Source organism: Rhineura floridana, chromosome 10 (assembly GCF_030035675.1).
Source record: "Rhineura floridana isolate rRhiFlo1 chromosome 10, rRhiFlo1.hap2, whole genome shotgun sequence".
Classification (NCBI taxonomy): domain Eukaryota; kingdom Metazoa; phylum Chordata; class Lepidosauria; order Squamata; family Rhineuridae; genus Rhineura; species Rhineura floridana.
Window position 1 is genome coordinate 26,690,538 of NC_084489.1, and position 22,383 is coordinate 26,712,920.

General features: G+C 41.8%; 1 protein-coding gene across 6 annotated transcripts in view; it reads left to right on the forward strand.

Moving 5' to 3' along the window:
• GADL1 (glutamate decarboxylase like 1) overlaps positions 1-19,197 on the forward strand; it is a 120,036-nt gene extending 100,839 nt beyond the window's left edge. For 5 of the 6 annotated variants that reach the window (XM_061587961.1, XM_061587960.1, XM_061587957.1 and 2 more), the window contains one exon: positions 17,355-19,197. In XM_061587961.1, coding sequence (XP_061443945.1) covers positions 17,355-17,528 — 174 coding nt within the window. In that variant the 3' untranslated portion in view covers positions 17,529-19,197. The remainder of the gene's footprint in view (positions 1-17,354) is intronic. The other variant, XM_061587956.1, reaches the window with a different exon arrangement.
• The last annotated feature ends 3,186 nt before the right edge of the window (positions 19,198-22,383 follow it).

Consider the following 22,383-nt stretch of genomic DNA (forward strand, 5'->3'; position numbering starts at 1 on the left):
ATTTAAACTTCATAACTAAAAATTTCCTGTCTGAAAAAGTGTATGCAGTGGTCAAAAGCAATAAAAAAGCATTATCTTATTTTATAGACCAGAACTAATAACAATGTTCTAAAGAAAAAATTCAGTCCAGGATCCATATTGTCATCACTGTGCCCTCATTTTTCACTTTCAAAGTAATTTAGATAAAGTGTTACAAATACTTGTGTCATACCTTAGTGTATATCTCCAACCCCTGCAACCTGTTTTCACTGTTTTTCATGATACCCCTGGGCTTTCTGAGTATAGTAAAGAGACTCTAGGTTTAAAATTTCTGAATCAATGTGCTGTGTGGTGAACTCTAAACTCTGCTTAAAATATTAATCAGCAATTAATCAGTGGTAAAGGCTTATTGCTGTTCACTTTTAATCATAATATTTGGATTGGAAAGTTCTCACATAACAAAGGTTACTATGCTTTCATGTTTTAGAGCAGCATTAATTGTAATGTTTTATTGGAATAGTTATAAAATATTTAGTGAGAACAATATAACTGCATTTAATAAAATTGTTTGTTGGCAATATAGCTATAAAGAGACTTAGAATCCCATCTGTTGAACAGCTTTTGCCTTTTAAAAGTTTGCTTTTACCAAATAAATAAATAAACACAGTAGGGCCCCACTCATACGGTGGGTTAGGTTCCAGACCCCTGCTGAAAAGCAGAACTCATTGAATAGAATGGCATGCGATGCCCAAAAACCGCCGTAAAAGTGGAACAAGCGCTGTATGAGTGGGGCTTTAGTCTAATTGCATCTAATTGAGGCCGCCGCATTAGCGAAGCGTCGTAAAGCGAAGCGCCTTAAAGCGGGGTCCTACTGTAGCAGGAATCGCGTATTATCCTGGTACATGGGATGAATTTCTCTTAACTGAGTATTCTCAGGATGGTTTTATAAAATGTGGAAAAAAGGATATTAGAAATGTCTACACAGTTTTTGCAGGGATAGCCCTAAAAGCACATTCTAGCTAGAATGATGAATCTGACATGATTTTTTTTACTCCTGGGATCCCAGTACTGGGACTCCTGGGTATTCCTGGGATCACTTCAAAAAGTCATCTAGTATGTAATGTCTGTGTATCTTTTTTAATCAGTTCATGTGGTCATTGGAGCCACTGGCTAATAATTTGGCGGAATAAAATTATATCCAAATCATATGAGCAAATGCCATAGAAATGATCACATCTGAATTACAAATTTAATTTAATATTTGAATATTTTAGGAGAATCTGAGGGCTAGTCCACACTAGTGATGTGAAAGAGACTTCCATTTTTCTGCTTCTTTCTCAGGGCACTTAAGAATTTCTCGGTAACTCTTGATAATTTTGGAGGAAGGGGTTAAGCTTACATCATCAATGAGGTGGTCATTGTTGGTGTGTGTGTTTTTGTTTCTATCAAACATTTCTCCAATGACTGTGTGTGCTTCCTCATCTAAAGAAGTTACCTCATGACATCTTCCCCTGAGCTTTAATTGAACCACAGAAAGCCAGACATGCTGTTAGCAAGTCCCTGAGATTGGTGTGATTGCTGAAGTCTTGTCTTCAGTCTTAAAAAACAAAACAAAACAAAACCATAGTGGTTTCTTTAAAAGTAAAAAAACCCCACATTAAAAAAAACCCAGTATATAGCTGCCTAGAATATAGTGGGCAGCCTCCCCACCCTCCCATGATTACAGGGAAGCCTTGGGGGTTGCAGGAAATGTGGTTCCAGGAACACTGCGTAGTGCAGACCACTGGAAAGATGCTTAAAAGAATGAAAAGAAGCAACCTTTGAACCACCTTTAAAGTAATGTAAGCATAGCAAAAGCCTCTACACCTCACCCATGAGAAATTCACCAAAATGTTCTCCCCTCTTTCATAATATTTCAGTTGTAATTTCTCAATTGATGAGAGAATGGTTAAAAAATGCAAGAGAAATTTTCAGTATGGCACCAGTCCACACATGATTGCCACATGTGCTACTTGTTTGAAATAGTCTCTGCATGCCTCAATATGTAGAGGTGTGAAAGATGGAATTAAGTGATCTGAAGAAAGGCATAGAAATAAGGGCCATGGATGATAGGTTTTTGAAAGTGAGGGTTCCCCATCCCCTTCTTTTTAATGAGGTTGTATGGCCATGTAGCATTGTATATTTTACTGATCCTTTTATTTTCCTGTGAGCATCCTTGCAGTTTCTCTGAAGGACTTTCCAATCATGTCATGCTAAACTATATATAAGAGTTTGGGCTTGTTTAAATGTTACTGTTTCCCTTTCAATCTACCTAAAACAGGAACAAAGTATTGTTATAATTTTTAATCCCTACTGCAGTGCAAATCTGGAGGATGTTACACATGTGTCTAATGCCAGATGCTAGTTTAGATAATGGTAATATTCAGTGTGAATACTAGGGAACTATTTCAAATCTCTCAGGGGACATTTATTTTTCTATAGTAGAAGCTCTCTCTTTGTAGTAGTCAGTCATCAAATAATGTATAATTTCCCACTGAATGTACATTTTCATGCTGTCCTGTGATTTTTGTTCCCCTAGAACAGCCTTTCCCAACCAGTGTGCCTCCAGATGTTGTTGGACCACAACTCCCATCAGCCTCAGCCAGCATTGCCAATGGTCAGGAAAGATGAGAGTTGTGGTCCAACAACATCTGGAGGCACACTGGTTGGGAAAGGCTGCCCTAGAGGAAAAGAGGGAGGGGAAAACTGTAAAAGGGTTTTCAAAAGACTCTTTCGAGATGACTTGCTGCTCTTTATTTCCTTTCAGGGAGGTGGGGGGAATCACTCTGCAGGATGGGGGAAAGCTTTTCAATGGACAGTGTTTTAATGCCATACTTCATATCTGCAGCACTTGGGAGACTGGGGAAGACCTGCCCTGGGAGTGAGTACCTGAGCATCTGGATGCTTGCTTGCTTGCTCCTTTGGGTTGCTGTCTCTTGAGAAAGCTGAAGTCCCTGGTAAGTGCTGCAAGGACTGGGACCCCTTGCCTGACCCTGACTCCAGAGAGAGTCTGCAGTCAATGTGGCAGCCTCTTGCATCAGCTCCTGGCAGTGGGTCTGCCGCTGGCAGGGTTGCCACCGAAGGGAGTCCTGAGGGCAAGGGTGCTACTCCCTTCTATTTTTAAAAACCAATCTAGGGGAGATTGGTAGTGGGGAGGTTGTATGGCTCATGTGTAGTTCCTGCGCAGGGTGAGAGCCTGTGCAGTGAAATGAATGATAGGAGGAAGCCGCCAGATGCCTTCAGAATGAGAGTCCGCAACTAGCAGAAGGCTGGCCCTCCCTGGGTGTGAGACTGGGGGAGTAGATGTGCCCTGTGTGAGATATTGAGTGGGTCTGACTGTTACCAATTCTCTCAGAGACCTACTGGGATAATTGGTTCAGGTAGGTTTTGTTGGTGGGCTCTTGTTGGGTCCATACCAGGTGTTTAGGAGGAGTCTTAGTAAGGAGGAACATGAGTGATTTCACCCCAATTTCAGTGATTATGGGTAGAGGGAGGTATGGCCTTGAGGAGGTGGTGAACTACCATAGAAGATGAGGGCAAGCCTATCTACGCCTTGTTCCTCGCTCCCACTCCTCTCATGGACAGGTTCCTCATTGCTCATCTGCTATGCCCACTGGCCTGTGTGTGCTGTTGTTTAACGCCAGATCGGTACACAATAAGACCACACTCATCCATGGTTTGATCATGGATGAAGGTGCTGATTTGGTATGCATTACCAAGACCTGGGTGGGTGAGATGGGAGGAGTTGAACTGATCCAGCTTTGCCCACTTGGATACTCCGTGCAACACCAGCACAGGGTGCAGGGTGGGAGGAGGGGTTGCTGTGGTTTACAGATCTTCCATCTGTGTCACCAGGAAACAACTCTGTCTTGGAGCTGGCTGTGAGGGCCTGCACCTGGTGTCGGGCCAAGGAGACAGTAAACTAGGGTTGCTGCTGTGCCAAGCTGGCAGAGGTCGACTCGGCTGTGGTATTGGAGGAGCCCAGAATGATAGTCCTGAGTGATTTCAATGTCTATGCTGAGGCTGCCTCTAGTGTTCCAGCTCAGGACTTCATGGCCTCCATGCAGTCAATGCATCATTGCGGGAGGGAGTGGTTCCAGCCGCCCTGAAAGAGGCAGTGATCTGACCACTCCTGAAAAAGCTCACCCTCAAGCCATTGGTTTGTGACAACTATGAACCGCTTGCAAATACTCCCTTCTTAGGGAAGGTGATTGAGAAGGTTGTGGCACAGCAATTGCAAGTACTCGTGGATGAAACAGATTATCTTGACCCATTTCAGTCTATTTTCAGGCCTGGGGCATTGGTCGCCCTGATGGATGACCTTTATCAGGAGGAGGACAGGGGAGTGCGACCCTGTTATTCTTACTTGATCTCTTAGCAGCTTTTGATACCATTGACCATGGTATCCTTCTGGGCCGACTTGGTGAGATGGGTATTGGAGGGCTAGGGTTATTTTCAGAGAATAGCATTGGGTGATTTTCGGCCCCCTGGCAGTTGTGCTGTGGGGTGCCTCAGGGTACCATCTTGTCCCCCATGCTTTTAACATCTATATGAAGCTCTTGGGAGCAGTCATCGGGATTTGGAGTGAGGTGTCAGCAGTATGCTGATGATACCCACCTCTATTTCTCTGTAACATCTGAATCAGGAGAGGCCGTGCAAGCCCTGGACTGCTGGTTGGATTCGGTGGTGGGCTGGATGAGGGCCAATAAACTGAGTCTGAAACCTAGCAAGACAGAGATGCTGTAGGCTGATGGTTCCTGAGTTTGGATAATTGATCAGTTGCCTGCTTTGGGTGGGGTCATACTCTGAAAGAGCAGGTCTGTAGTCTGGGAGTGCTCCTGGATCCATCTTTGTTGTTGGAGGCCCAGGTGACCTCAGTGGCTTGGAGTGCCTTTTACCAGCTTTGGCTAGTAAGACAGGTGTGGCAGTTTCTGGGCTGGGGTAGCCTGACCACTGTTGTCCATGCACTGGAAACCATTAGGCTGGATTACTGTAATGTGCTTTATGTGGGGTTGCCCTTGAGGTTGGTCTGGAAGCTGCAGCTGGTGCAAAATGTGGAAGTGAGACTGCTCACTGGGGCAGGGTATCGCCAAGATGTCACCCCGCTGCTGAAAGAATTGCACCAGCTATTTGCATAGGCTACCTATTAGTTACTGGGCTAAGTTCAAGGTTCTAGTTTTGGTGTACAAAGCCCAGACAGCTTGGGACCAGGATACCTGAAAGACCGTCTTACCCTTACGTACCCAGCCGATCACTGTGCTCTGCAGGTGAGGGCCTCATGCAGATACCATCTTATCAGGAGGTCCATTCTGCACAACATAGGGAAAATGGAAATGTACTGCCTTCAAGTCAATCCTGACTTATGTTTTGTTAATAAATGGTTGTTTTGTTTTAATATATTTTGAAGTCTGTTTTTATGATGTGTTAAAGTGTTTTTAGTGCTTTTTGTCACCCTGGGCTCCTACTGTGATAAAGGATGGGATGATGATGATGATGATGATGATGATGATAAATGAGTATCAGGTAAATTACCCAGTCACTCATAGATACATAGATAGATATTAAAGCGGTAGCTCTCTTAGTCTGTAGGGTTTGATCTAGCCAATTGGAATGCACTTCAGTGATAATAATAACTTCTGCTAATTTATAGAACACCTGTCAGTTTCAGACTGTTTTACAAAACTGCTCTTGATGACCTTCATACTTCCTTTAGTGTGGCAGCACCTTTTCTCTGGAAGTTCCTACCCCCTTGATATTAGGCAGGTTGTCTTGGCTGTATTTTCAATACCCATTAAAGACTTTTTTGTTTACTGTTACCCAATTTGGGTAATGTAATTATACATGTTATAATTACTTTACCCCAATAAAAATTACCAAAAAATTTTGTATCATTATGTATATATATTTTTTATCATTAATTTTTATTCAAATTTTCAAAAACAAAACAAACAAAACAAATTAATAACTATTACAATAAAAACGATTGACTTCCGATTTGTCGTAGATTAGCTGTAAGTCTATAATATATAACAAACCTGTCTCTTAATAAAATTATAAAATCACCTTCCTCCAGTGGTTATCTTAATTGGTATCAAATCTCATTAACATCATTTTATTCTTTCCACAAAAAGTCAAAGAGAAGTTTCTAATCCTTGAGATATATATCCATCAATTTTTCTCCAAATAGACATGTCAATTAATCCATCTCTTCAGGTCTACTAAGTCCAGTAATTTCAATAGCTCTTCTCCCATTCTCCCATTATCAGTATTGATTCCATCTTCCATCTTTACACACCCAATAATCTTGGTCTTGCTGCCATAGTCATATAATAAGAGTCTGATAGGGATTTCTTTCATCACAGATATTTTCTTGCCATCAATTCTGAATGTATTACTGAAATGTTGTTGTAAAGTTGTATCTCTGTTCCTCTTTTTTACAGAATGCACTAACACATCTCTTGAGAGTTTTTCCATTGTCACATATCTGGAATTTATTCTATAAACTTTCTCTATTTCAAGTTCCATCAAATCCTTCCAATCCAGGAATTTTTTCGAGTCGTTGATATCTTTATCTCTAATCTCTTCACCAATTCCTTCAGGGGCAGCGCTGAATTCCAAACAGTAATATTTGTCTTTAGGATCCATCACAACCATAAAATCCAAATCTTTTTCCAGGTCCATATTTGATAAATCTATTCCAATCTCCAGGGCTTGAACCTTCCCTTTGATGTTTCTTTCATCTTCTTTTTCTTGTCCAGTTACAGAATATATGTTTATATTTTGATAAATTAACTTTATTTTAATGTTAAATTTCATCAGTATTTTTAATGAACATGTTTTATTCTTGGTAAGCCACTTAGAGGTTACAGGCAGCTTATAAATCTTTTTAAATAAATAACTAAGCACTCATCTTCTATTACACAAGGGGCCATTGTGGTATGAGACCCAGTGAATTTATTTATTTATTATTTATTTATTTAATTTATTAGTCGCCCATCTGGCTGGTTGTCCAGCCACTCTGGGCAACGTACAAGATAAAACAATACATTAAAACATTAAAATTTAAAACCATAACAGTAAGAAACCTAACCCACCCCAAAAGCCTGCCTGAAGAGCCAGGTCTTCAAGGCCCGGCGGAAGCTTATCATAGAAGGGGCATGGCGGAGATCATTTGGGAGAGAGTTCCACAGGGTGGGGGCCACTATTGAAAAAGCCCTCTCTCTAGTCCTCACCAGTCTAGCTGTTTTAACCGGTGGGATAGAGAGAAGGTCTTCTGAGGCTGATCTTGTTGAGCGGCATCCCTGAAGATGCTGGAGGCGCTCCTTCAGATAGACTGGGCTAAAACCGTATAGGGTTTTAAAGGTCAAAACCAACACCTTGAATTGGGCCCGGTAAACAACCGGTAGCCAGTGCAACTCCTTCAGCACTGGCGTGATGTGATCTTGCCGGCGGCTGCCTTTAATCAGACGAGCTGCTGTATTATGTACCAGTTGCAGCTTCCGGACTGTTTTCAAGGGTAACCCCACGTAGAGCGCATTACAGTAGTCTAGGTGAGAGTTGACCAGGGCATGTACTACCGGTGGGAGCAGATGGTTGGGAAGGTAGGGGCGCAGCCTCCATATCAGATGGAGTTGATACAGCGCCGCCCAGCTCACAGCCGAGACTTGAGCCTCCATGGTCAGCTGGGAGTCAAGAATGACCCCCAGGCTGCGGACCTGGTCTTTCAGGGGCAAACGTATCCCATTGAGCACCAGGTCCACATCCCCCAGCCTTCCCTTGTCTCCCACAAACAGTACCTCGGTTTTGTCAGGGTTCAGCTTCAGCTTATTCCTTCCCATCCAGCCACTCACCGACTCCAGGCACTTGGACAGGGTTTCTACAGCCAACCTCGGTGCAGATTTAAATGAGAGATAGAGCTGCGTGTCATCCGCATACTGATGACATTGCAGCCCAAATCTCCTGATGATTGCCCCCAGCGGCTTTATATAGATGTTGAACAGCATCGGGGAGAGGATGGAACCCTGTGGCACCCCACAAGTGAGAGGCCAAGGATCCGAAACCTCATCCTCCAATGCCACTCTTTGGTACCTACCAGAGAGGAAGGAATGGAACCACTGCAATACAGTGCCCCCCATGCCTAACCTCTTCAGGCGGTCCAGGAGGATAATGTGGTCAACGGTATCGAAAGCCGCTGAGAGATCAAGGAGGACAAGGAAGGTGCATTCGCCCCTATCCCACGCCCTCCTCATATCATCTACCAAGGCGACCAAAGCTGTTTCAGTCCCATGTCCAGGCCTGAAGCCCGATTGAAATGGATCCAGATAATCCGCTTCCTCCAAGTGCGCTTGCAACTGTTTTGCCACCACCCGCTCAATCACCTTGCCTAAGAATGGCAAATTTGAGAAATTGAAAATTGAAGCGGATAGAGGGTAGACTTGGGCTGGGGAGACCTTGGTTCAAATTCTTGCTCAACCGTGGAAGGAGATATTGGTCAGTAGCTATTCACCCAGGAATTCCTTTCTCTGAGCAATCATCACTGCATGTAGGAAGAAGAGGGAGCAAGCTCACTCCTCCACCACCCCCTCTATCACTCTCCACAAGTTGGATGACAACTGTCTGCAGCAGGAAGCTGCACATTTTTGAACCCTGGAGAATCAGAGTTCTAAAGTGTGCAGGGAGCTTACACATGTGGAGCAGGCTGTCCCAACCCCTTCCACCTCATGGAGGTCAACTGTGATGGCCACGACAGCAGCAGAGGAGCACTCTCTTTCCTTCTCCATTAGATGTTAATCGTGTGGATAAAGGGATGCTTGAAGCTGGCTTATCTCCCAGTCTTGTTTACCCCGAGGAGCAATTATGAGCATAAAATAAGGTAATTCCATGTGTGCTGCCCAGAGCTTTCTGCAAAAAGAGTGAGGATTCGTAAACACAACAGAATTCATGGGATTTCAACCCAGTTTTCTGTGTTTTAAGACCAGTGCAATGTTCATTACAACCTCACTTGCCTTTGTGTCTCCATGTTCCTTCATGTGAGGAAGAAGGTACATAACATCTTAAAAGTTAATATTGTTTAATCAAGGCATTTTAAAATCACAAGTTCCACATAGTTTGACAGGGAAGGATCCATAGCTCAGTAGCAGAGCATACACTTTTGTGCATCTGAAACACCACAGCTAGGAAAGACATCTGCCTGAGGCCTTAGGGGGCCACTCCCAATCTTAGCTGGCTAGTTGGATCAATGCTCTGACTCCATATACTGCACATTCAAATGGTAATATGTCCAGTCATGCTCACATCGGACCACTTCTGTGCACACACTGGGGCACTGCTGGTTTCCTTTCCCAAATTTAAGATTTTCAAAGTCGCTTTTGGGGCCCTCCACAGGAGAATACACCTCAGATGTTCCTATCCATAGTATTTTGGATCCAAGCCCTAGTATTTTACAACCTGGGTTTCCTGCATAGATTAGTTTGTTTGTTTGTTCTTAGTCTGCTGTTTGGTTACAAAATTGCAGGGCCACAGTTCCCCATATTATAACTAACAGAGAAGAATGACATTGATTGGGCATCTGGTGTATGTGCTTGGCTGAGAAATCAATGGGGTTAATTCTAGAACTAGAATTATAACTGAACGTGTCTAAGCCAGAATCTCTCCCGGACCCCCTAAATGAAACTGATAGGGCAAATATGGAGCCTTCTGTTTCTTCATCTTAATAATATCCAGTAGCTCTGAGGAACATGGGAGCAGTTACAATTATTTTGACAAATGCATTTATCTTTCCATTTTGTTGTATGATACTGTGTGAGGGAAGCTCTGGTGCAGTCATGCAGAGCAATAATTTATTAGTGGTTTAGGGATGTGGGCCCAGAACAAATTCTAGACAAAAGAAAAACATGTTTGGGTTTTTACGGAGTGCTTTGGCAAAAGGACCAAAGCTACGATTGGGAGTGCCAACATTTGGTATTTCATTTGTCGTCGTTAGGGTGACAGCTGAGAAATGACCTGGGTTTGGTTTTAATTACCACTGAAGATGAAAAAGCCTTTGCATTCATCTGCAACCAATTTCACAACATAAAGTGAACACATAAGCAAAATATTTGTGGGATTTCACTTGCCTGCTTGATGTTTTTTAAAACCAGTAAATAAAGAACTTTGCTTTAAAGCCATGAAACGGATGGCCTGCTTTGGGGTTACAATGAGTTCCTAGGATTGAAGCTGGAGTTGTTTGCTATTTTGCACCTGATTCTGCCATTTGTTCTGGGGGCAGCACTTCTGCCTGAAGCAATGCTGCTCTTATTTTCAATTAAGATTATATTTTTCTTTTTTAAAAAATACTCAGAAGCTATTAATAAAACTTGCTGCTGCCAATAGTTGCTTTTCCTCTACTCTGTTGTCAGCCAGGGGAGAATGATGACTGGTGGAAAAGACAGAATAACAGAATGCAGTGGATACAGGGTGGTAGTGTCATTATTGACTGCATTTTAGGATATAGAAGTCTAGGACAGTGAATCCCGTGTGCAACAGGGATGGGGAACCTGTAGTCCCCCAGATGTTGTTGGACTACAGCTCCCATCATCCCTGACCATTGGACATGCTGGCTGAGGCTGGTGGGAATTGCACTCCAGTATCCATGTGGATACTGTACAAAGTTGGAATTATTCACAGAATGGCATGAAAGTCATGGGCTGCTGAAAAAGTCTGTTACAATTATCTAGAAACTCTTATTAAATTCAAGACAATGTCTGCATTTGCACATAACACTAATTTACATTCTAGTGGACTCTCCTTGGTGTAACTTTGAGCACTGTCATGACTTTGGGGACTGCTTTATTTACTGTGTACAATTGCACTGTGAGCCACCCTGTGTGCCCCATTGCTGGGCAGAAAGGCAGGATAGAAATATTTTAAATGAAATAAAATAAATGATGACGTCATTTGGATTCCTGAATCGAGCAGGGGGTTGGACTCGATGGCCTTATAGACCCTTTCTGACTCTACTGTACTATGATTCTACACTTCAACATTTATCATTACAGCAATGCTAAGAACCTTGATTTAGAATGTGAACATGTAATAAACCACTAGGATTAGTAAGACATAGATCAGACCAGTACACACTCTAGAATGCAATACAGAAATGATATTTTCATGTAGTCTAACTAGTGGCTGTTGGGTAGGAACTGACCAAAAATCAAGGCACCAACATGGTTGACTCTAGCTAGAGCAAGGAAGGTCCATCACATACCCTCGTGCTCCAGCAAAGGATGTCATTGCTGCTTGGGAAAAAATCCTGCATTTCCCCTCCACTACACCTCTGGCTCTTAGAAATTAATAATCCATCATAAGAATAGTTACCAAATTCTCCCTTCAGATTAAATAATGCAAGTAATCATACCAAGATTCCCTTTTTGTATTTTATCCCAGCCACATTCATAATATTGCTACTTAGATGGTAATTGCTCATTAATATTTTGCTTTGTTCTTAAAATGTAATCATTCTGTGTCTCTATGGTGAAGAATGGGAATTTGCATGAGGCGTGCTCTTGCACAGCCTAAATATTACTTTTTAAAAAGCTCATGTAAAGATTAAAGTGGTTTAGTTAACTTGCTTTCCCATCTTCTTGTTTTGAAATTTATTGTAACTTGGTCTTATGGGAGTGGACCTACAGTAGGTCCAGAGACAGTAATATATTCTTGACCTACTTTTGAGCAGAAGCTTAAATTGATTTGAAATTTTAGATGTTTTGCCATAGATTTGTAAAATGTTTTCTTGGCCTTCATACCAATATTCAGTCTAATGCTTGAGGACAACCCTGTAGCTTTATGAAACTCTCAGAAATAGTGGTGATAGATTAGTCATCCTGAAGTACTCATTTTGTAGAATATGTTTGGGAACCTTATGAGGTGAAAAAATGAAAATATTTGGAAGATTGCCAATATTTCCTTGCTCTTATGTAAGGAAGTATTTCTTGGACTTTCTCAGGCTGCATTCAGATGGCAGTTTATTCTGTTTTCCCAATGTTTCCGTTCCTCATAATTTCCACATTTTATTTGACATAAAAGTCACTTCTGGAAATCCAGCGAAATGTAGTAGAAGTTTGGCACTCACAAAAAATCTGTTTGCAACCCATTAACCCAGAAAATCATGGGAGTAAATGATGAAATTTGAGGCGGTATACCAGCATACAGTTCTTTCCTGCCATTTCCATTGATGAATCATGGAGGACAAATGTGTGCACGTGCAGAAAGGGTGGGGGAGTAACGACATATCCACACCATGCCCACTGGTGTGAATTAAATTTAGTGCGACATGGCAGTATATCGTCCAAAATGCCACAGTTCCATAATGCCACAGGCACTGCAGTGTGAAAGAAATATTAGAAATATGAACAGACGTGCTATCATTATAATTCACTAATAGGCGTACCTATAGCCAACAGGTATTTCTATCAAACTTTAAAAAGCAGGGAAATTGGGCAGCTATAGTAAATGCTCCTGGGAGCAGGAGACCTGATCTCCTCTCTGAGATATTGTACTGCTCCACAAATTTCTCAAAATGCAAACACAATTTGGGTTGGTCTTTCACAGTCCAATCCACTTCCTGTGTTGCTTGGAAGAATTTGGTAACATGTGCCTCAGAGATTGGATGGGTGGGCACTGGCCAGAGAGAAAGCCCCTTTCCTTTCCAAAAGGAAAACATTATGAACAGTATCATTCTTTTTCAGGGTTTCCCCCACCTTTTTATTCTACAGCAGGCACATGTAGCTTCCCACCCAAATTTAAACCAAAGCTGTCCCTGGCCACATCCACACTAGACCTTTATTTCACTTTAGACAGTCATGGCTTCTCTCAAAGAATCCTGGGAAGTGTAGTTAGTGAAGGGTGCAAGAGTTGTTGGAGATGCCCTGTTCCCCTCACAGAGCTTCAATCAGAGCAGCTGACTGTTAAACCACTGGCCACTGGAGCTCTCAGGGGAATAGGAGTCTCCTCTCAGCACCCTTCACAAACTACACTTCCCAGGATTCTTTGGGGGAAACCATGACTGTCTAAAGTGAAATAAAGGTGAAATAAAGCCTGGCAGCTGTGAGTCTGGCTTTTAGAACACTGACAGTTTGTTCTTACTGAGCATTCCTGGCCTTATCATTTTCAATGCTAAATTTCTTAAATTAATTAAAATTCAGCGAGGCATTTTTTTAACTTTTAAACTGCAGAAGATGAAGGTCAGAGTATGGGGCAAGGTCAATAACAGGATTACAGGTACTCTGTGAACATGGCTGATAATGAATTTCAACAGATTATGAGAACTCTGACAGAAAAAAGTCCAGAAGGGGTCTGTTTTTTTCTCTTTTTACACTTTGAACTCTCAATTCTCTCTGACTGTTTTGTTTATCTCCATGAAAATTTAGAGAGTTGTTAAGCAAGCTTTTCTGAGTTCAGGATTGCGGAATGCGAAAAATCCATGCTGACTATAGTATACAGCCACTCTTGTGGTTGTATAATCAGTAGAACTAACGCAGTAAATCCGGTGTCTGAACGCAGCCTCAGTTTTTGCACCATTTTCTCTCCGTTCATTCATATATGTAGTGATTCACAAAACTAAGGCTTTGTAATACGATTTTTTTAAGTGTTGCATACTACTTGAGCACTTACCAGTTCTGCAGGCTCTGACTTAAATATGTGCAGTCTTTCTGTTGCTCCATTTCATCTTGCAGCATACTTTGCAAAGTGGAGGAAGAAAAATATACAGGCTCAGCTGTGGAATGCATTAAGGATGGACATTTCAATGTTCAAGACAAAAAACTGAAACAAATCCTGTAGTAATTTAATCAATGAAACTCTTTTGCAGACTCTCATAGGTCAGTGAAAGCTGTGGATAGATGCTCAGTAACTGCAAGAGACTACCCTTTGTTCAAGAAGGGACAAATTTATCATATTTATTGACATTCTGACCTATCAGAGTGGGATCTGAGTTAACTGAACCATATTATGCTAGTCCTTATACCTCCCTTCTATAAACCAAGCTTTCACAATTTTTTTGGAATATTGTATTTCCTTCTGATTAAAAGTGAAGTTAAACCACTAACTTGGCTGTAGCCTAGACAATAGGCTCCTTCTTCTTTAGTTTGTCACATTACGAGGGGGAATTGTCTCAGATTATTTTTGTGGACACGTATCAGTGGCTTGTGCTTAATTGTACAAATATTGTTAATGCCAAAAAACCAGGCACATGATGAAAGAAAGTATATGTGCTTTCTAAGGGCTTATCTTGAGAAGTGAGGCACCTGGATAGTCCCTTGGAGTAATAAATTAAATAGTACTCTAGTTAGTCAGTTGCCCATTTGTCTGTGTGAAGTTACAACTCCTTTTAGCAGGTCCAAGGAACTTTTGGCCCTCCAGATGTTGCTGAACAACTGCTCCCATCATCCTAGCCATTGGCCATGCTTGCTGGGGCTGATGGGAATTGTAGTTTAGCAACATCTCAAAGGCCAAAGGTTCCCCACGCCTGCCTTTTAGATATGTTGCTTACCAGTTCAAACAGCCCAGTGCATCTGGACACACAAGTGGTTGGCAGGAAGAGTTTTTTCCAGGATAGTAAACTATTCTGCAAGATGGATTAAGAGAGAGAAGGGTAGACATCAACCATTCTAGTTATCATTTTCATTCATTAAGACATTTTTCAAATCTATCCCTAGGTCTTTTGTAACACCTGTCTTATTAATAATACCTGTTGTTTTTTGACTTGTGTTTTTCCTTGCTTTTAAATTGGAAAATTCTGGCCACACATCACATTCTGTATTTTGTGTTCATTGTGGCCACACACTTGATTCATGTTTGTGTCATGTTGTCATCTGTAATTAATATCTAGATAGTGGGTTAGCCTATAATAAAAAGCAAGTAAATGGAAATGAACAGAGGCAGAATCAGGTGAAAATATGCCATCTTTTGACTGTAAAACTGATTTCAAGCCAACAGTGTCTTGCACATTGGATGTTAAAACAGTGAAGGGTGTGTGTATAGTGTGATATGTTGGGAAATATATTGAGTAATTTTCTGACATTTATATTAAAATTAAGTGCCTGGGCTTTATCAAATAAGAGTATCTTCTTGTATGTGTTGCAAGAGAGATAAAATACTAGTAAGTAAAGGTAGGCAAGATGATATTTCTTGTACAAATCAAGCAGCAGCCTCTGCCACTGTCTTTTTGAGACCAAGCAAAGGACTGCAAAATCAAAGTAGGCAGTATATTTGCTCATTTCAAAGAAGCAGCCCAGAGCAGGTTGAATTGAAATTTTTGAAGGTTATATGGCAAATATTTTCTAAATAAGTACTTGTCATGGCAAGATTTCCAGCACAGTCTAGGAGGACCTTGATTTTGCTACCCTTGGATAAATTTCTGTGCTGTAATTATTCATGGAACAGCTGTGTTATGAATAACACCCTAATTCTGAATGTATATTTGATTGAAATACACTTTTGAGTAAGTGCACCTGAGATCACATAGTGGAGGTGCAATCCTAAATGCACACTTGCTTGGAAGTAGTTTCAATGAACTCAGTAGGACTTACTTCTGAGTAAATATGTAGGATTGAACTACATGTTATTCTGGACTTAATTTGTAAAATGAAAGGTGCTCTGCCCTCTACAATCATAGAGCCCTTCCCTCTTAATCAGAAATATTGAGGTGTAGTAGTGGTTGTGCCATGATGAAGGAAAGGCACTACGCATATGCCCCAAAGCATTCTTAGCTTTATTATTACTATGTTTATTCCAGCACTTAGTTCTGGCATCCAACAGCCCTGGTGAACTCTGGCTCAGATTGAACCCTGAAGACAATCTGCGCACAGCAGAAATCTGCAGATGCGGATCTGAATCAAATGATAAAAGCCTTTTTAAAAAAACCTAGGGGAGCTTAAGAAGCAGCTGGGGAGTTGGATGTAGAGACCTGCTAATGGGAAAGCATTCTGATAAACTCAAGTCCAGTTGGTATTAAGCAAATGCATAGCACTGGGCTGAAGACCAAGGGCACTTGTGCTAGGGAAAAGAAAATGGTTGCATGCCACTCGTCAACTGATAAAATTTCTGTTGCTTTTATAAAGTACAAATGGTGAAAAACAAAGGAGAGGTGAAGTTAAATATTAGTTTTCATTAACACACACATAAATCTAAAATAGCATTGCTGGTTTTGAAGATGATATCAGAGAGTAGAATCTTAATCCTTGTAGTTATTTTTCAGTGATATTTTTAACCCAACACCTCTCTTAATACATTAAATAATTGAGAGGCTTGTGTTCATTCTGCTTACTTTAGAAAAAGAAAGTACAAAATAAGCAGTGCACCAGGAAAATTGAGATTCCCTATCCTGATGTTGATGTATTGCTCATTATAGAGTGGTTGGCTGATAGAGATAATGTTTGAGGTAGTGAGTGATGGTAGTGGTTGTATGGAATGAATGGTGAGTGAAACTGGGTGAGTGATTGTATGAATATCTGTTACGTTTGTTGTAATTTTATACTGGAGTGCCTTGTAATACACTCTTATATTGTTTATGTATATGGATATTGTTTATGTATTTTGTTATGTAAATAATTCGGTATGGGTTTTATTGTACCTGTTGTGTTCATATATAGATATATATTTGTGTATTTTATTGTACACTGCTTAGAGATCTTTCAGATAGTAAGCGGTCTATAAATGGAAATAATAATAGTAATAATAACAATAATAATTTTCTCCAAGTGACAGTGTAGCTCCAAAATAAACTGTTTGGGGCTTGATAACATAAAGTTGTAGATATTATATAAGATTTTCCTCTTGCTTATGAACGTGTAAGTTACTATCCATAAAGAAGCACCAATTATATATTTTATTTATAACCTTAATTTTAATAGCTTTGTTGTATTTTTCCCCTTTTGTCCGAACTGCCATGCTAATTTCAATAAGTTTTAATCCTGCTTACTAATAGAAGGCATGATCAGGTCAATGTGTTTTTGGATGTACACAATGCTTCTGCACAAAGAACTCTCTGCAAGTTGGAGGGAGGTCAGTTATTTGGTTGACTACCCAGCCAGAGGTGTCTGTGGGAAGGAATTCTATAACTCACACGGAAGGGGGAGATTACGTGGAACACACAAGCAAATCCTAAGGTTTTAAAGACATCCACTGCAAACTTGCAGGTTTTCACTAAGATTTTCATTAAACCAAGTGAATGTAAAGTCTGATACATATGATAATTTTTCTCCTTTCATTTCCTTTCTCGAAAGGATTTTAACTGTTTTACAAACGTGTGTCTCTTTGCACGCTGTTGTTCTAAATATATCATTTTTTCCTCACTTCAGGTTGCACCCATCCTTAAAGAGAGAATGATGAAAAAAGGCAGCATGATGTTGGGGTACCAGCCACATTGTGGCAAAGTTAATTTCTTCCGCCAGGTCATTATCAGCCCTCAGGTGAGCCGTGAGGACATGGACTTCCTGCTTGATGAGATCGACTCACTTGGCAAAGACTTGTAGTTCAGGTTTTGCAACACTAGGTTTTATTTTGTGTGTGTGTGTGTGTATAGAGTTTACAGCAGGGTTGTCCAGCCTGTAGCCATCCAAATGTTGCTGGACTACAACGCCAATAATGTGTGACCATTGGCCATGGCCATTCTGGCTGGGGGCTGATGGGAGCTGGAGTCCAACAATGTCTGGAGGGCCACAGGTTAGCCACCCCTGTGCCCAGTTTCCTGGAGTAAGCTTCATTGAATTCTGGGACTGACTTTTGAGTAGGCATGCATAGGATTGTACTGTAAGAATGTTGGTGACATAATTGTTTTAGACCATGAAATCCATAGATTAATGCCCAACTGGCTGAAACCAATGTTAGGAACACCAGGGGAACTGGCAGCCCATTTTTTGACTGCCACTCATAACAAAGACATGATGCTTTTTGAAAAGATTTTTTGTGTGTCTAATGTTGGTATGTACTTAGCTGATAACTTAAAATGGTCCACATTAACCGCTGACATACATTGTTATAAATTAGTTGAAGTGAATGGAGTTAAGCCATTGCTGTAGTAGGGCTAAGTGAAGCCCAGTGAGTATTAAGTAAAGAAGTACCTTTGTATGCATTGTGAAAATTCGAGGTTAGAGGTTCAGGGTTGATGAAGCTCTGCTGATGAGAGAATTGTTCTTACCAAAATTCTAACTATTAAATGAAGTGTTGTATGACTGGTTGAACATTTATCATCAACTTCCTTTTTCCCCCCTGGAAACATCCAAAATGTTCCGTAGAGATCAAAATATTGAGTTCAATCCAGACTAAGTAATTGTACTCAAAATCAATGGGGAATGTTAGTCAAGATTAATTTAGATCCTGTTGAAATCAAGTGTGGTGGTTTAGGCTGCAATCTGATGCATGTCTACTCAGAAGTAAGCTCCATTGGGTTCAGTGGAACTTACTCCCAGGTAAGTGTGTATTGGATTGCAGCCTGAGTCTGGATCCACCCCATAGCAATTTATGCATCATCGTGTTATTTTTTTAACCCTTTGGGGGGAAATTGTTTATAGTTTCCAAATCACAGTTTGTACTAAATTTATATTGGTAAAACATCACCAAGGTATTTCTTAAGCATTTTAGGGGCATATTCAAATTCAAGAAATTTTACATGTATATATCTCTCTCTCCTAGAGTTGTATTTTTTTATGCTGTATTGCTATTTAAGGTAAGGATTACTGTATTGATTCATCCACTGGTGCGTTTCTAAAGATGTACAAACTATAAAATTTCATTTGAGCAAAGTATAAATGGGGGGATTACACTAAAATAATACAGGTGTGTAATTAGTTTAAATTTGTTCGTAATATTCTGATAGAGACATAATTTTACAGTAAATATTTTTGTGAAGCTGAAAAGACTCATAATAAGTTTAATCCATTCGATTTAATTTGTTTATTACAGTGTGTTTTAACAAATTGCTTTGTCATGGTCATGTTCTTCCATTATTACTGTATGTAGGAGTTCTGATCTATTTGTTAACCTGAATTTGAAGATTACGTTTGTGGCATGGTGTAATAATTAATTTATTAGACATTTGTATTTTACCAGCTTCTGTGGGATCTATGTAATGTGTATAGTGTAGAAAAGAATTGCATAATATTACTTTTTTAGTAGCATATTTAAGTCTAATGTGCAAAATTCCGGTGTTTTCAGTTGAATATTTGAATAAAAAGTCATTGATAACTCTTCAAAACAAACCCAGACTCTCTTTTCCTTTTTTTAAAAAAGCCTTAATACTTCTAAAAGAGGGAACTCACAAATTTCCCAGTTCTCTAGGGCTGGTTCCATGTCTGAGGAAGCCCTGGGCAAATTGCCACCTTCTCATATTGATGGTTCCCCTCAAGCTGACCTCGCAATGGCAGCAGCAGCAGAAATCCAAGCATGGCTGGGAACAACCATTTAAATTTCCCACAATGCCAAAGTGTCCAAAGTAGTGTTAGTCCAGGTCATTGGGAACATTTTAAGGGAGGCTCATAGACCAAGGTGCCCCATGTGGTAAGGCCCAGCAGCTGCCCTAGGATGCCAGGTGCTGGTGGTAGGCCTGCAGTTTCCCACATACCTGCTGAGAAACTATTTTGTTGGCTTCAGAGGAATAATAATAATAAAATAAAATTTTATTTGTTAGTCGCCTATCTGTCCGAATTAACGGACACTCTAGGCAACTTACAGCAGCATGATAAAATACAATAACAATCCAGAACACAATTATCCATTAAAACTAACATCAGAACATCAAGTAGTACATCAAAAGCTACGCCACCCCAAAATTCCTATAGGCCTGCCTGAATAGCCAGGTCTTAAGAGCTCGGCGAAAACCCATCAGGGAGGAGGCATGTCGAAGATCATAAGGGAGAGAATTCCAGAGGGTGGGGGCCATAACCGAGAACGCCCTCTCCCTGGTCCGCAGCAGCCTAGCTGTTTTGACCAGTGGGACCGAGAGGAGGTCCTGTGTGGCTGATCTTGTAAGGCGGCCTAATTGGTGATACTGGAGGCGGTCCTTCAGATAAACTGGGCCGAAACCATACAGGGTTTTAAAGGTCAATACCAACACCTTGAATTGGGCCCGGTAAACTACCGGTAACCAGTGTAGATCTACCAACACTGGGGTGATGTGATCTCGGCGACGGCTATGCTTAATCAAGCGTGCCACCGCATTCTATACCAGCTGCAATTTCCGGGCCGTTTTCAGGGGTAACCCCACGTAGAGCGAGAGGAGACCAGGGCATGTATCACTCGTGGGAGCAGATGCAAAGGAAGGTAGGGCCGCAGCCTCTGTATCAGATGTAGTTGATACCAAGCTGCCCGGCTCACTGCTGAAACCTGAGCCTCCATGGACAGCTGGGAGTCAAGAATGACCCCTAGGCTGTGGACCTGGTCTTTGAGGGGTAATCTCACCCCATTAAGCACCAAGTCAATGTCTCCCAACCTTCTCCTGTCACCCACGAGCAACACCTCGGTCTTGTCAGGGTTTAGCTTCAGCCTGTTCTCGCCCATCCATCCGCTTACGGACTCCAGGCACTTGGACATGGTCTGCACAGCCAGCTCTGGTGAGGACTTAAACGAGAGATAGAGCTGAGTGTCATCCGCGTATTGGTGACACTGCAGCCCAAAACTCCTGATGATAGCTCCCAGCGGCTTCACATAAATGTTAAATAGCATGGGGGAGAGGATAGAACCCTGTGGTACTCCACAGTTAAGAGGCCAAGGGTCTGAAACCTCATCCCCCAATGCCACCCGTTGGTACCTGCCTGAGAGATAGGAATAGAAAGAGGGAGTATTACTGTGGAAGCTCAAACTATGTGTTTCACTTTTCTTGGGATTAGCGAAATAGGTAGCCAGGTTTTATTTATTTATTTATCTATTTATTTATTACATTGGTATACTGCCCCATAGCCGAAGCTCTCTGGGTGGTTTACTACAATTAAAAACATTTAAAACAAATATATAAATTTTAAAACACTGTAAAAAAAAACACAATTTAAAAACACATGCTAAAATACCACGTAGAGTGCATTGCAGTAATCTAACTTGGAGGTTACCAGAGCATGGACAACTGAAGCCAGGTTATCCCTGTCCAGATAGGGGCATAGCTGGGCCACCAACCTAAGTTGGTAGAAGGCACTCCGTGCCACTGAGGCTACCTGAGCCTCAAGTGACAGAGATTGTTCTAGGAGAACCCCTAAGTTACGAACCTGCTTCTTCAGGGGGAATGCAACCTCATCAAGGACAGGTTGAACATCCACCATTCGGTCAGAAGAACCGCCTACTAGCAGCATCTCAGTCCTGTCTGGATTGAGCCTCAGTTTATTAGCCCTCATCCAGTCCATTGTCACAGCCAGACACTGGTTCAGCTCACCTGATAAAGATGAAAAGGAGAAATAGAGCTGCGTGTCATCAGCATACTGATGGCAATGCACTCCAAAGCTCCACACCCAACGGTTTCATGTAGATGTTGAACAGCATGGGGGATAAAACTGTCCCCTGCGGGACCCCATACTGGAGAGTCCAGGGTGCCGAGCAATGCTTCCCAAGCACCACCTTCTGGAGCCGACCCGCCAAGTAGGAACGGAACCACTGCCATGCAGTACCTCCCACTCCCAGCTCAACCAGTTGTCCCAGAAGGATATCATGGTTGATGGTATCGAAAGCCACTGAGAGATCAAGGAGAATCAACAGTCACACTCCCCCTGTCTCTCCCCCGACAGAGGTCATCATACAGGGTGACCAAGGCCGTTTCCGTGCCAGACCCAGACCTGAAACCCGACTGAAATGGATCCAGATAATTGGTCTCATCCAAGAGTGTCTGGAGCTGGCCTGCCACCACTTGTTCAGGGACCTTGCCCAGGAATGGAACTCGGCCTATAGTTATTAAACTTTTCTGGGTCCAGGGAGGGTCTCTTCAGGAGTGGTCTCACTACCACCTCTTTCAGGCAGCCAGGGACCACCCCCTCTCGCAGAGAGGCATTAATCACTTCCCTGGCCCAGCCGGCTGTTCCATCCCTACTAGCTTTTATTAGCCAAAAAGGGCAAGGATCCAGTACAGAAGTGGTTGCACGAACCTGTCCAAGCACCTTGTCAACGTCCTCAAGCTGTGCCAACTGAAACTCATCCAAGGAATCAGGACAAGGCTGTGCTCTGGATACCTCGCTTGATTCACCTGCTATAACACTGGAGTCTTAAGTCCTGGCGGATGCTAAAGATTTTATCCTGGAAGTGCCTAGCAAATTCATTACAGCGGGCCTCAGATGGATCTACCATGTCCTTGGGGCCAGCATGTAATAGCCCCCGGACAATTCTGAAGAGTTCCACTGGGCGGCAGATTGATGA